At 36.9% G+C, this 16,144-nt stretch overlaps 1 protein-coding gene across 1 annotated transcript; it reads right to left on the bottom strand.

Moving 5' to 3' along the window:
* Nucleotides 1–3,891: 3,891 nt before the first annotated feature.
* On the bottom strand, nt 3,892–9,175 carry LOC121318486 (keratocan-like). The gene is made up of 3 exons (XM_041255208.1): nt 8,914–9,175; nt 4,676–5,547; nt 3,892–4,528 (listed from the first exon to the last, which is right to left on the bottom strand). The coding sequence occupies exons 2-3, from the start codon at nt 5,532–5,534 to the stop codon at nt 4,359–4,361; spliced, it is 1,029 nt and encodes a 342-aa protein (XP_041111142.1). The 5' UTR covers nt 5,535–5,547; nt 8,914–9,175; the 3' UTR covers nt 3,892–4,358.
* Nucleotides 9,176–16,144: the final 6,969 nt, after the last annotated feature.

The following is a 16,144-nucleotide window of genomic DNA, read 5'->3' as shown; positions in this document are numbered from 1 at the left end:
TATATATATATATATATATATATATATATATATATATATATATATATATATATATATATATATTATTTAGCTGGACATACTTTAATGCCACAAGGGGCATATTCCACACAAATAGAGATCCAACAGTTAGTCTGGCCTCTAGTCTGGATTACTTGTGTTTCATGTGTTATTGCTTGGTTTTGTATGGGACAGCAACAGCACAGATCCATACTGCACCCAATATACACTAGTGTGAACTATACTGACCATCAAAAGAAACTTATCACTTATATTTAAGCATCAGAAGAAATGTATCACTTATATTTGAGCATCAAAAAAATTATCACTTATATTTGAGCATCAAAAGAAATGTATCACTCATATTTGGATAAAATGCACTAGATGTGATCGAAAAATGACAAACCGTCTCAGAGCAGGTGCATTGGGTTTTTATTGTGCTGACCAACAATTTACATCTTACTGTCAATTTATGGGGGGACGGGGGATCCTGTGAAAGTCACAGGCTAGTAGCATGTGGGGCCACCGTTGGAAGCAATACAAGCAGTACATCTGCGACGCATGCTTTGCACCAGGTTTCGGATGTTGTCTTGTGGAATCCTGGCCCATTCCTCTTGTAGTGTCTGGATAAGCTTTCTCCTGTTTAGTGGTCTCCAAGCCATAGCAGCCACACTTTGGCCAATTTCAACCGTATCACATTTGTCTACTTGCTGTCAAATGGTGATGTGATATTATGGTAAGATCAAGAAATGTTTTCTCACATAAAACCAATGATGCACACTGTCCCTAAGAGAAAGTAATCTGGCTTTGTTGAATAGATTATACCCAGGTTTCACAGAGGTTCACCATGCACTGCTTCTTATTTTATTATGAATGCAGTAAACTTTAACTAATATCACCACACTAAGCTTTTCATAGATAAGCAATTCTGTTTGTAGCCGTGGGCACAGTCTCAGTAATTGCAGGATACAGAAAGTATTTTCTACAGGACAGGTCTTCAGCATGACAAAGAGCAGAACACAAAACGTTCCATATTTGTATATGCTGCTGATACCAAATATCCTGTCTATAATGTTTCAGATGTAGATTATGACTGATGCCACCCCGAGGGCTTGGTATGTTACGTATCAGGTTTTGGCAACTACCCTGTTTTGTATCAGGATTTATTCCAGTTAGGCCCTTATTCTTGCAGGGTTTCAACATGAGGTTTTGATCATCTTTGTTTTTGAACTTCAAAAAGCTTAAGTTGAAGAGACTTCAGACCCATTTATCTAGGCAAGCTAGATAACAGTTAAACGATTAACTGTTAGGTTTCTCTCACAATAAATGTACCATAATATTCTGAAATCCTGAAAGAATTCCTTAAAAAATGTTGCCTTAGAATTTGCTGGTGTTTTGCATTTGGATTATAGTAACATTTATGAACATCATGCTGTTTTAATAAATAATATATATTATCATTATTAGTGAGTTGCAGCTGCAGTGGAAGTACACAGAGGTATTATCTCACTGACACTAAACTGTACTGTAGCTACACTTTGTCAAAACCCTAATATAAGCCTGACTGGGGAGCATTTGTAGTAAAATCCCAGAAGTCCTTGAAGAATTATCCAAGAATTATCCAAAATAGACTATAGTATCTACCAAATGCCACAATCCCATGACCAGAGACATCTACTTTGGTTAGCTGTTAATTGTTTTTTTTTTTTAATGTCAATGGCTCTCAATGTCTATTTTCCAGAGTTACTCATCCTACAAATATTAAGTCTTTACAACTACAGGCTCTGTCTTGACAACTCCTAAGCACATTTTGTTTAACTATAGCCAGCAGCCTCATCTTAGAACAATTTCACTGCTTGGACTTGAACAACACCTAAAACAATCTCCAGACATCTTGTTTTTAACAATGACTTTGTATGTCATAAATATGTAACCTGTATATGCTGGTGCTTCCAGTGATTACTTAATGTCATTTTACCCTCACTTACCCGCTTCTTCAGCCCAGTTGCAAGCTGCCACATCACACTCCATCGCATATGGGCATGACCTGGCCTGGTGTTCCAGCTGGTAGCATCTAAAACAGGTAGGGGGAAAGGAGGGAGCAGAGGTTACATATCTGTCCCGTTGCTGGTATGGCAACGGGGCAGGGGCAGCAACTCTACCCCACTTGGGGGTCAACCTTGGATGCTCTGTTGTGCTGGAGCAGTGAGTAGGCCGGCCTGGGTGGAAACTAGGGAGTCCTCAAAGTCCTCAGCTTCTTTCACAGGCTCTTCCAGGGTGTCAGGGTTGTGGCGTCATATCCATGCCTAGGTTGTGGTGCTGACCGCATGGCAGAACTGCTTGACTATGATAGCCTCACCTATCTCCAAGCTTGTTTTCTGGGCAGGGCTGAGCCAGTGCACAACCCTGGGGCGTGTATCTGGGGACCTCTTGTACTCCTGGAGCCATACCCTGTTCGTTTCCACCGTGACATTAAGGCGACACAGAATGGCTTGCTTTACCAGGTCCTACTGGGTGGCTTCAACATCTGTCACGGCCTGATAGGTTGCCTGAGCCTCCCTGATCAGGCAGGGTCCCAGCTGGCTTGTCCAGAATTCCTTGGGCCACGACGCGGTGGTAGCCAGTCGCTCAAAAGTGACCAGGTAAGCCTCTGGGTCATCCTCTGCCACCATCTTTTGTGCCCTGGCTTTTGGGGCCATCATCACAGGTCTTGATGGTGCATTGGACAATATCGCCAGCCCAACCCTCTCGATCAGTTTCGTATACCGCTTCTCTCTTCATTTTACCCTGACCTCCCGTCTGCTGTCCAGCACCTCCAGCAACACTGCTAGTGAAACGTGATCCATCCCATCTGACACCACGTGTGGCAAAGTGGTTAACTGTGTGCTGGTGCAAGAATGCAGTAGTGATCAATGAACAGACAGACAAATTTATTTTGAAATGTATTTAGCACACCGCCTTCAATTAAACTATTTCTCTCAGATTCGGTCAGTCATTCAGTTCAGAGCAGTGCCTGAAAGTGAAACTTTCATCATAGTAACTAGAATTTGGCAGCTGGAAGCAAACGTGTTAAACATTTTTCACTGATTTAAAACTGTTACTATAATTAATTAAATCCCAGTAGAATCTGTTATTTTCAATTTTTACAGCATTCATAATTTTATATCATACAAAATTGTATAAACTTTGCCCAGGAGTAAATTCTTTTAGTGAATTTAGCTAAGAAGCTGAATGATGCCTAACAAATTCAAAGTTTGAACCAGGTTTAGTCTGTAAATCTGGAAAGCAAGAATCAACACGTTCAAAGAGATGTGCAAATCGTACAGCAACTGTCGGCTCTTTTAATTTCATTACTTAAGTAATAGATTGTGAAAAGGTTCATGATAAGTACATCTACACTGGACCTTCTAGACAGATAGGTTCAGAAAACAGTCAGGATCTTCACGTCTTTTACAATAGCTCAGAGCTCTTTTTCAAGTGGTGTGTTTGGTTGACAAGTCAGTAAGTGTGGTGTTCATAACTCTGGGCTCCTATTTTACATGTTATCGAGTTTAGTAGTTTAATAATCTTAACTAATAATGATGTAGTAAACATTTTTTTTAGAATATCTGTACCAATGAGTCTTTGAGGTTCCATACTTAAAATAAGTATCTTAATTATAAACAGTGTAATACAGTATGTTGTATTTTCTATAGTGGTGTTTATTTTTTCATCTTCTGAAGATGGCTAAATAAAGTAATAAAAGAATAAGTAAACTGAGCTTTTTTGTTACCTTGTTATTAGACTTGGTGGGAGTACAATTGGTTAGAGTGCATAAAAAAAAAAAATCACCATTCATTTCCACAATTATACAAACCATTTATTAAATATGTTTGAATGTTGAGTTTTATACATCATATTTTAAATGTTAAAAAACATGCATAATACACTAATTCAATATCATCCTATTTTTAGATAAAACATGTTTTACAGCTTAAAAACATATTTATTTATTTTTGATCTATCAACCTCAAAAATCTATTGATTGGGTAATGCTGATTTGTCAAAAGAGTAAAGCAATCCAATATAAACAGTTATAAATAGAATTTCCACAGAGAGCCCTTGGGTATATCTTTGTAGTCACAATGGGTGCACATTCCCTAGAAGGCAGGTGGTAAGTAAGCTTTACTTTCTTAAATAACCTGTGCTATAATAGCATATACTCTTGCTTTTAAAACATAATTCCTGGTAAACATTGGAACACTTGGTTCTGCTAGTTCAGTATTTGTACAGTCACACTGGGTCCAAATAGATTGCAAAGTCTTGCGGATCCTCTCTTAAACCCTGAAAGAACATCATTTGTTTGGGGGTTTAGCTGTGGCTTAGATAACCACAGCCTGTAGATGTCTGAAGCACATCATCAGGTCCAAGGGAATCGGGGGTCTTATTTCATTTCCATCGAGGCGGAGGTAGCGGAGATTAGGTGTTTTTTCATGGAAGTAGTCATCGATAGTGCCAATGGGCACAGGGCAGATCATGGTTCCATTAACACCTGCAATTATAAGCACATTGCAATTGAATTACATTGTTATAGTATTTTAGCTCTTTTCCATTAATTTCCCCTTGATGTATGTTTTATGTGAATAGTTTATGCCTTTCCAGAACTACATTTCTTAATATAACATTGGATTTGTCTTACTTTTGATCTTGTTGTGGTTGAGGTGGAGATGCTGAAGGCTTGGATGTGTGAGGGGCACCTTGGTGAGCTGGTTGTGAGACAACTGCAGGTCTAGCATGGTGGAGACATTAAAGATGTTCTTTGGTAGACCTCCATCCACCAGTTTGTTGTAGTTGAGCCTCAGGAAGGAAACTTGTGGAGTTTTGCTGAAGTAGTTGTCAGGAATTTTCTCAATGGAGTTGTTGTCCAGAAATAACTGCATGGTGGTGGCAGGCAGGCCAGAAGGCATCTTCTTGAGACTATTTTTAGCCAGGTTGATCTGGACAAGGTTTTTCAGCTCCTTGAAGGTGTTTTCTGGGATGGCTCCATCCTCAATTTTGTTGTTTTGGAGGTCAAGCATGATGAGGTTAACCATACCATTAAAGACCCCTGCAGGTATTTTTGAGATCTTGTTCCTTGATAAACGTAGTTGTTCAAGGCTGTTAGGCAAGGGCGCTGGAATGTCATCTAACTCATTGTCTTCCATATACAGATAAAGCAGATTCTTCATTTTGTTAAACACATTCTTGTCAATTCCTTTGTTGGTTATCTTGTTTCTGTTCAGATTGATCCACTTCAGCTGTGTAGCATTCTTCAAAGACGTTTCAGGGACAGTGTCAATCAAGTTGTTCTGGAGGTACAGATACCAGGTGTGCGGAGGGATTTGGGGGATTTCTTTTAGCCCCTTGCTGTCGCAGTACACAGCGTTCGGAAAGCTAGGTGGGCATTTACATTCCTTTGGACATGCCTGAACTTGCTGGAGAAAATCAGCATATGATATGTCCTGAGAAAAGATTGCACTGGCCAGAAGCAGAAGAGAGAAGCTTGTAAGAGTCATCATGTTACTGCTCAGCCTGAAAGAAACATGTTAAGGATGTTATATATTGATGTCTGATGAACTATTTCTCTTGTCAACAAATGTGGATACAAGTTTCCTCAACTAAGGAGCAAAATATAATAATATATATATATATATATATATATATATATATATATATATATATATATATATATATATATATATATATATATATATATAGACACACACACACACACACACACACACACACACACACACACACACTATTTCCTACAGGAATAAACGTATTAAGACTCATTTACAGTGGTGTCTTGGCAAGATGATCAACAACAGGCATTAATTATTCATTCAATCCAGGATCAGAAACATTTACACTTTGATAGTACTAGGATTTTCTGCTTATTAAAGTAAATGTAATCTTAGCAATGATTCTAAATTTAGCTAAAACATTTGGATAATTTGTTGCATTATCAGCCTCTAAATCCCTTGTTTAGACAGATACAGGGTATTATTGCTTGTGACAGAGTAGCCGTCTACCACATGGGCGCATGCATTCTCTGCCTAGTGAGAGACAGGAGATCGAGATGGAGGTTGAAGCTGATATGCCCCACAGGTGAGCAGGATTTATTTACATATCAACACACTGAACAGCTCACGTGACACTACCAGCAATGGCAGTGCACGCAGCACACAGTGTACGAAAACTTTGATGGGCTCTGCAATCTCTGAACTAATCTTCTCTGTTCAATAATAAACTAACGCTGCTGAAGAGCTTGATCATGGCAGGTAAACGGTTATACCGAATATGTGACAAGCAGAAATGCAATGGATTACTGTACATAAGCCATTGCACAGGGCCCTAAATGGTTAACCATTTTTGATGAGATTGCTACTTTATAACAACACATTTTGTAACACAATGTCATTTACACACCACATATTGCTAACCACCAAAAATCTACTATCAATACTCTATCCCTATATAACTGTGCCTCAGTTTTTATAACTGTCATATGGTCTTAGTTTAGATGCCTGAAGGTTTTTTCCAGTGCATCTGGATCAATTTTTCCAGGGTTTTTATTACCATGAATAAAAGGGGATCAAAGGAAAGAGGAACAGCTGGTAGTCAGGCAAGGTCCTACAAGATCCTACCTTAACCTTTTTTTTCACAGGGTAGTTGGTGTATATTAAGACTAATTTTACACATAGATTACCATTTTGCTTTATTTTCATTTGCAGAGGGAATCAATCAGAAAGGTGCTGTTTGCCTGATACCTTCAGAGACACATGTGTGGTTCACTTTATGGACTTTGGATTGAATGTATGGGTCTCCCTGCATCTGTATCTTTACAGTCATACTGTAGAGTGCTTGTAACCCACTAGTTACTGTGTTCAAAATGTGGCATTATCCCTCTGTTTATTGCAGTAATACTGCATGAATATATTTGTGTCAGGGCTGGATCAGAACAATAGAACTTCATACTTATACAACGCCTTCAAAAATCTGGATATGATCATGTTTATAGAGTTTTATCACAGTTACTATTGGACTATTATTACCTTAGGATGTCCATGCTTAGCGCTACGCAATAGGGGTATGTGAGCCATTCCAAATTCATAAGCTTATTTACAAACTAGAACTGACCTTAAAAAGGGGGGAAAACGCTTGGTCTACTTTCTTTTTACAAAGTTAGAGCTCATAATGTGATTGGGCTTATGCAGTTTTGGACTTTTGAAATAAAAAAACAAAACTGTTAGTTTACAATGTCAATGCAATATAATATTATTTGTAATACTTTATTGCAAGATAAGTTTAAATTCTTACAAGTCAGAAAACGCTGTGCAGATGGTTTTTCTTGCGGTCTTCATTTCTCGATGCAACAAAGACTGTATAGTAGTCATAAACCGCAAGTCATAAATGCCACAATGCTTACAGTCTTCTGAAACCTTCATATTATTTATGTGATTTTTTAAATTACAGTACATCTGTTATTATTTATGAAAAAATACTTATAAGAACAGAAGTTGTTACTCAGCTATTTCAATAGATGACAGAAACTGTGTTAAGTTTTAATTTCTTAGTTTAAAGGAAAGTTGACAGTCATGTGACATAGTCTCAGGCTGTGGAGAGAAAGAGCACAGTAACTAAGGAATTCTAAGAGTAGTAGTAGTAATAATAATAATAATAATAATAATAATAATAATAATAATAATAATGCGCAACCCTGTTAAAACATGTATCAGTAAATGATAATATTAATAAAATAAAATAATATTTTTGATATTTTTCAGTTGTCCTATTCAAAGTCACCATAACTGAAAAAAAGCCCTTGATGGTTTGTGAACATGGCTGGTGCTTTGCTTTGGAATGACCCATAACATTAGTAGAAGATTAACTCTTCTATCACCAAGTCTTGTCTTTTTAAGTTTAACAAATTAGGTTGTCTCATTTAAAAGCACTGTAACAGTATATCTCTGTATTTGAAAATAAAATGTATAAATGTTGTTACAAAAACATGCATGAAGGATCTGAAGGAAAGTAGTTAAAGATCAATACTGTTTTTGCTAGTTAAGAAATTATTTCGGAATGCCTGTTAAAACCAGGAATGTTATTCTTATAACATGCTTACACTGTGGTGTGCTATTAAACACAATTACTGTTACAGAGCTCATATACACCTTGAATGAGTTATAACACAGGTTAAACAAGTTTAATTATAGGTATCATTGTTGCAATAGTTGTCACCATTCATTTTTCACTAATGACCATGAAACTATTAAAAATATAATAATAATAATAATAATAATAATAATAATAATAATAATAATAATAATAATAATAATAATAATATAAATAAAACTCATCCAGTAATCACCTTTTTAGTGCAACGTACCAAGGTATTTCTAATTGTAACTCTAAATGAGATTACAATGACAAGGTAAGGTTGTTAGTTAAGGTTAGTGGTAAGTTGAAGACAACTTAGTGGAATTCCAATCACCATTCAACTTCTGTGGATCAAATATTTAGAAAAATAACATGTGATCAATAATAAATAATAATAATAATAATAATAATAATAATAATAATAATAATAATAATAATAATAATAATAATAATGTACAATCTTGTTATGGTTTAATTTGAAACATACATATTCTCATTTTGTATTTACATGTTTATGATGATTAAACCTGTCAATGGTGAAGAGTTGATGGCATATCCAGCTGTTCACCTTTTGAACAAATACCAAGCAGGAGAAATTAAGGTTTTCAGAACAGATGCTAGCATTTTAAGGTAGTTAAAAATGTGCTAATTTCACTCCCAACAGACCCCATTCTCCACACTGACCAATATTACTGAATGGGAAAAACTAAATATAAAAAAATAAAGAAAAATTACCTTGTTTTCCAAAGTATTTACCAAAGTCGTGCTTCTCCTCGGTGGTTTTGATCCTGTACTTGGACAGCTTCTCTTAAAACACAAAGTACCCTCTGGGGTGTCCATACATGTGTAGCAAACCTGATTATATGTCTATTGTTATTACCACATTCCTCTAAGGCAATACCTTCTACATTGAGTTGTGTTGGGCACTTCTTCCTTGTGTTTGGATTGGCCACTGATTATTAGTCAGTGAATGTTTTTTGACTCAGGCTACATGCTGGGGTGTTATAAATGCAGCCCCTAATATATATTCACAAGTGGCTTGAAAATGTTTAACCCCTGCACCAACTTCAATACCACCAATACCTCTGTACCAGTGTGTTTCTCTCTCTGCTCACACCTAATAAGAAACAGTTGCTTCAGGGCATATCTATCTGTCAGTTGGCCTCCAGAGATATAAAAAAAGCTGCACTAACAGGTCAGACTGCAGAAAGATAAGGTATTACTGTAAGGCAGGTGTGCTTTTTAAAGGGTTTTCAAGGGAAAGCAATGAGTTTTCTTAAACAGAACATTGTTACTTAACTATTTTGTATTCAGTTACAAGCTTGTGTTCTTCTAAAATGCAGCTCAAATAAGGTTTATTGAAAAACTTGGAACATCTGTCTTTAAAGATGGCTTTCATTTTGTAGCTTACTGAAAACAGATTGGGGTGATGGGTTGTTTGAATAGGGAATGCTCTATTAGGAAGTCATTACCAAGGATAAAGAAAGAAAAAAAAATCACAAAAAACTATCTAGACCTGCTGCATTGTTTTTTGATCTGTTTGATGGAAAGTGGAGAAAATTATTTCGGTGTCCTTAATAACGTTTGTAACTTTTATTTTTTTGCTAGTCTTTTTTTTTTACCTATTAATTCACAATCAGTGATCTGATACGTATAGGATAGGTGATGTGAGTGTATAATAATATATTACATTTTTAACTAGACAATCGCATCAACAAAGACATCCAAAGCACAGAGGAGTTGGACTGTATCTAGCCTAGTATACTGTAGTTTTATAAAGGTTTCATCAGTACAATAGTCTATACTTTGCTGTCTTTTATTTTCAGTTTTTATAAGTAAAATAAATGTTTTTTACTACAGAAGATTTATCATTTGTATCAAACAAATGTGTCTATATAGCTAAAGGTCAACAATCTGGTTTTAATGACAGCAGTGCTTCTCAACAAATAAACTAATTCCAGGATTAAAATGTATGTTATATGAAAATAGACTGAAAGAGCTGAATCTAGCTAGTCTAGCAAATGGAGAGTCAGAGGTGATGTAATAGAGGTATTTAAAATTGTCAAAGGGTTTAACAAAGTAATTGCTAATTATTTTTCACAGGTCACAGAGAACAGAACCAGGGGCCACTGGTGGAAGCTGAAGGTTTATTCAGAGTCAAGGGGACAAAGAGCTTTTTCACAGTAAGACAGAGTTGTTGGTCTACTGGACAGAGTTGTTAAGACTCTCAGATCCTTCAAGAATAGACTGAATGCTATCATGAAAAATATTGTATAACCCTCTCTGTGACCACAGTAAGAACTTTAGGTTGCCATCTAGCCATGGATTCCCAGAGGTTTCATTTCCCCACTAACCTGGTCAGGGGGAAATGAAACTGAGTGCTAACAGACTATACTGGCACCAAAGCAAGCAAACATACCCAGGCTGAATGTCCTTTTCTCTTTCTTGAAATTCTTATGTTCTTATGTTCTTATATAATTTCAGTGAATTTAGAAAAATATCTGACAAAAATATCTAAAACTGCTAACAGCTTGGTGGATCCCTCAGCTTTGTTTTAACCAAGATAAAAACATTTGACCCACCAATGTCCATTTTGTTGCAGCTGATTGATCCTAGAACTCCAAAAAAGTTAAAATAACAGCAACAGCATGGCTTGGTAACCCATTCCGTACAATCACAATAAAAAAGTGTTTCTTACCCTCTGTCTCCACTCAACTTCAACTCTGGTTCTAAATGTTAAAGAATAAGTAGCTAACCACAGCTGGGTTCCAATTCTTCTTCTTCTTCTTCTTCTTCTTCTTCTTCTTCTTCTTCTTCTTCTTCTTCTTAGTTCTTCTTCTTAGTCACCATTTTCTGATTCTGCCATTCCCAATATGTTTTCTCTGGAAAAATGTCTATATTGTGATGAACACTGTGACACGTAGTTGTTGCTCCTTTCATGATTCACTTTGGAAATAAAATGTATCCTCTCAACTGCCTTGGTATAATGTTTTAAAAATATATAAAACAAATCCCCAGTGCTACCACTAACAAATACACTTTTCTTTTTGAACAACAAAGGTCATTCAAGCTTCCACCACCCTACACAGAGACAATAATTTGCTGCCACAGGCCCAGGACCCATTCTCATGGAGCCATCTGGACTATTGGTGTCAGTGCACCACATACACCTTGGTGCTTACAACCATTCAGACTGGCTACTCACTGCACTTCAAGCACTGTGGTGTCTCAGGAGGTAGCAGCTCTGCTGCAAAAATGAGCTATTCGCATGATAGACCCCCGCTAGTTGGAGTAAGGGTTATACTCCAGGTACTTCCTAGTGCCCAAGCGGGATAGTGGCCTCAGACCATTCCTCGACCTAAGACAGGTTAACCTGTATCTGAGCCGAAGGAAGTTCAAAATGTTGACAATGTCAATCAGGCCAGGTGACTGGTTCACCACAGTGGACCTCAAAAATGCCTATTTCCACATGCCCATAAAACCAGCACATAGGAAGTACCTGCAGTTCGTCTTTCAGGGAACAGCATACGATTTCTGTGACTTGCAGTTTGGCCTCTCTCTAGCTTCCCATAAATTCTCGAAGTGCATGGAAGCTATCCTGGCCCCATTGAGACTCAAAGGCATCAGAGTGCTCAATTATCTGGACGACTGGCTCATTTGTACCCATTCTCCAGCACAGGCAGAGGCCCACACAGAACTTGACACAGGCCACCTTCAACGGTTCAGCCTTAGTGTAAATTATATGAAGAGCCAGCTCACGCCTTCTCAGACAGCTTTATATCTAGGGGTGTGCTTGGACTCTAGGGTCATGCTGTCCACTCTGTTGGACGGCAGAGTGCAGTGAATAGCTGCCTGTTTGGAGTTCCTTCAGATCAAAAAAGCACACACAGTAGTAACGTTCCAGAAACTTCTGGGCTTGAAAGAAAGAAGACAACCGTTTAATTGACAACAGAACTAGCAGAAGGCACATGTTTCTTTGTCCATCAAATCAACAGTATGAAGGTCACAATTTACCGCTAGCCCCCTCCCCCCACAATAGAAACGTCAAAATACAGAACCATTTACCTTTACAAAAAAGGAGAGCTGCATCTTTGCCGTAACCCACTATTTTCTTTAATGACGTTTCAGCCTGTGTCATCTGACCTGAGAATAGGGTTGCCAACAGGGTCCAGAATCTCGGGACACTTTAAGGAAAGTCAAGTTTTGTAACTCACCTCTCTAAACTGCAATGTATTCAGTAAAGGGAGTGTGAATGGTGTGAACTGTCATTAAATGAATTGAATTGTTTTGCTTAGTTGTTACCAAAAGCACACACATGCCTACGAGGATTGATTGCAGCAACCAGACCTACACAGCAGCTGATTGGCTTTCTGAGTCTCTGACTGGGCGGGACTGTGTGAAGCAAGAAATATTAAACAAACAGAAATTTGACCTGCTGTCACAAGGTTAAATGAAAGAGTGCAGGTGAGTGCAAAGTTATGTATAATAATGGTTTTGCACTATTTTGATAGATATTGTTACTGTATAAAAAAAATAAAAAATCAAGCAATGCGATTAATCGTTGTTACGAGGCTCTCTGGATAGAATCGCCACCACAATTAAACAATTTAATACAGTTACTAAACTGCTGAAACAATTCATATTAACATTACATGTCGAATACATTGCAGTTTAGAGAGGTGAGTGCCTTAGTTTCCTAAGATTCAGGTGCGTTGGCAACCCTGTCTGAGAGCTGTGAGGAAAACATTACCGTGATGAGTGACCCGAATCTCCCTGCAAAATAAAACCCACGTTGATTTAAATGCACCGTGTGTGTAACACATAATAAATAAGCTATAAAATAGTTTTTAAAATACTTTAATAAAACACAGCAGTTCCCAAATAAATCAACTTGTATTGGCACATTGCAATAATGTAATTTAATTTACTAAAGCATATTGTTCAACAACGTCTTGCACATCTGAAAGTTACTATATATATATATATATATATATATATATATATATATATATATATATATATATATATATATATATATGATATTGTGCACGTGTGCTTATATATATATATTATAAAATTTAGAATTATTTGATCTCTAGAACAAGTTTGACAAGACACGCAAGACAAAGCAACAAAGCACAAAAGTCTACAACAGTTTGCCGTTACTATATATTACAGGTTTACTGCATAACTTTACTCCATGAAAAGTGTGATGTGAATATACTGTTGCATAGGGGGGTATGTTTGCATTCAGCAGGTGCGTGACTGTTTAGTGCGTGCCCACCAGTAATTTAAGGAGTTGAGAGCTGCGACAGAGCTCATCAAACGTGTTCTTGTTATTAAATACAACAGTTACGTTCAATAGCAGATTTGTGTATTTTATTTAAATATGATCTGTACACATTGGAGGGATGTATTAAAATAGATGTGTGCCTGGGCAGATATAGGATTCGGATTCGGTTCCCCAAATACGAACCCTGCTCAAAAAGTAGGTATTTGGGCCGAATCCGAAACTGAATCCTGGATTCGGTGCATCCCTAACAAACATATATATATATATATATATATATATATATATATATATATATATATATATATATATATATATATATTAGAAATATAGATGCGGCACTACAGAGATGTTTCAGTCCATTTAATCAGACATGTGGTGCTTCATCACTTGTTAGATGTTGCCACCGCTGAAGAGAAAAGATGGCAACCCCTGCTGAATAAGTCTATATCCCAAACATGTGTCTCAGTTATTCATACTTTATTCATTAAAACAAGGTAAAAACAGGTATGCTGACGTGTTTTGACATGTGTCTTGAGCGTATTGAAAGCAGGACTCATTAGATCTATTAAATGCACCTGATACTCATTGCAATTTCACACCATTATCCGATTACTAGAAATAGTAATCTAGCAATCAATGCATTCAATTCACATTCGAAATACCTAACAATCTGCTATATATTTTAGCGGCGGCGTATCTGGTCCACAGCAGGAAGAAATGGAGATGGCACAAGATGCAGTTTAAAGAAGTTAAAGCTGCTGTTTGTATTGAAGAGTTGGAACAGCAGGCAAATGGACGCTCTCTTATTAAATGGTTCAGCTCAGATAAGCAGCTCCAGGATACACTACCACACAGCTACATGAAAACCACAACACAACGCACTGCCCTTTTAAATTGTTTAAATTTTAAATTGTAATTTAGCTATTGTATTAATTAACGGGTAGTGAAACCCACGTGTAGTGACTGTATTCTAGATGTTTGTTAAGTATAGTTTACCACCTGTATTTAATAAAACGATGTTCATTGCCTGACATAGTAGTGTGGTCTAGTTTATTTTCCTTCTGGTATTCTGCCTGGCTGATCCCAGTGTTTATGGGTAAAACACATCGCTAGATCACTTTTAGTGTATCTCGATCACAATCTTTAGCTTTATACATTGTTTCTTTAAGAAACGGTTGTCATATCCTTGGGTAATAAATTTGGAGTGCATTTCTTCAGATTTAATTTCAAATTGTGACTCTGTGCTCCAGTTCCTTCTTACCTGTAAGAATGAACCTTTATTTATATTTCTTATCATTGAGCGAGGATGTTTACTTTTTACCAGTAATGAATTCCGATACATTGGTTTATTGAATACAGTAGTTTGTAAGGTGCTGTTCTTACCTTTAGATATTTCTAAGTCTAACAAATTTATTCTATCTGGATCAGAGCCATACTTCAATTTTAAAGGACTATTTGTAGAATTAATATAATCCACAAAATGACCAAGCTGAGTCTTTGATCCTGACCATATTATTAAGACATCATCTATGTACCTAAGCCTTAGAGAGATAAATGGCAAAAATCTGTTATTATTATTGTATATTAATTTCTCCTCCCAAAATCCCATATACAAACTGCTGTACACTTGGAAAAATATTGACCTTTAAACATAAAATGTCGAGAAGCATGCATATTCTCTGCCGGAGTGACTTACTACTTGCTGTTCTGACTTGCTCTGTGCTACTGCCGCTCGACATGATCGGCACTTTTATATTCAAAACAGAGCCTTGCGGTGATGCAAGCACATTCTGTCTTTTAAAGGGATTGTTGCCTGGCCCTGACTGGATAGCAGATTCCCCAACCTACTCAGCATTGATTAGTAGGGAGCTGTCATTGTGCCACTAAACGCACTTGGGCTGGGTTTTTATTTTGATCAGAATCACTTTTTTGGAGAAGCTACGTCCTACAGGGCAGACGCGTTTGACTTTAACCACTGTGTCTGCGACTGCACTCGTTTCATCAGAATCGAGCCATATATTTTAAGATAGTGGTTCAATAACTGACACTATATCTGCGACAATAAGTCTTCGTGTAATATGACAATTGCATGATGTTGAATCAGCGATAATGTTTAAGTCGATTTTTAAGTATATGCAATGTGAATTGAATGCATTGATTGCTAGATTACTATTTCTAGTAATCGGATAATGGTGTTAAATGACAGTGAGTACCGGGTGCATTTAATAATGGCTCCTGCTTTCAAGAAGGTCTGACGAAGACAACAAGTCGAAATGCGTCAGCATACCTGTTTTTACCTTATTTTAATTAATATAGTATGAATAAGTGAGAGACAAGTTTGGGATTTGCCGTCTTTTCTCTTCGGCGATGGCGACATCCAAGAAGTGTAACATATATACACACACAGTGCCTATATAAAGTCTACACCCCCTTTCAAAATGTTCACCTTTTGTTGCCTTATAACCTGGAATTAAAATGCATTTAATTTTTTTTTTTTTTCATTTATCTAAAAATCGTACCCCACAACTTCCAAGTGAAAAAAATATTCTAGAAATTTGTAGAAAATTTATTAAAAATAAAAACTGAAATAGCTTGGATGGATAAGTGTCCACTCCCCTTGTAATACCAAGTTAAGTGGCCTCCGCCAGAGTTAAATAGTAGTGATTCACATGA

Source organism: Polyodon spathula, chromosome 7 (genome assembly GCF_017654505.1).
Source record: "Polyodon spathula isolate WHYD16114869_AA chromosome 7, ASM1765450v1, whole genome shotgun sequence".
Lineage (NCBI taxonomy): Eukaryota > Metazoa > Chordata > Actinopteri > Acipenseriformes > Polyodontidae > Polyodon > Polyodon spathula.
Note: the sequence above shows the minus strand (reverse complement) of the source record. Positions and strands in the feature narration are given on the sequence as shown.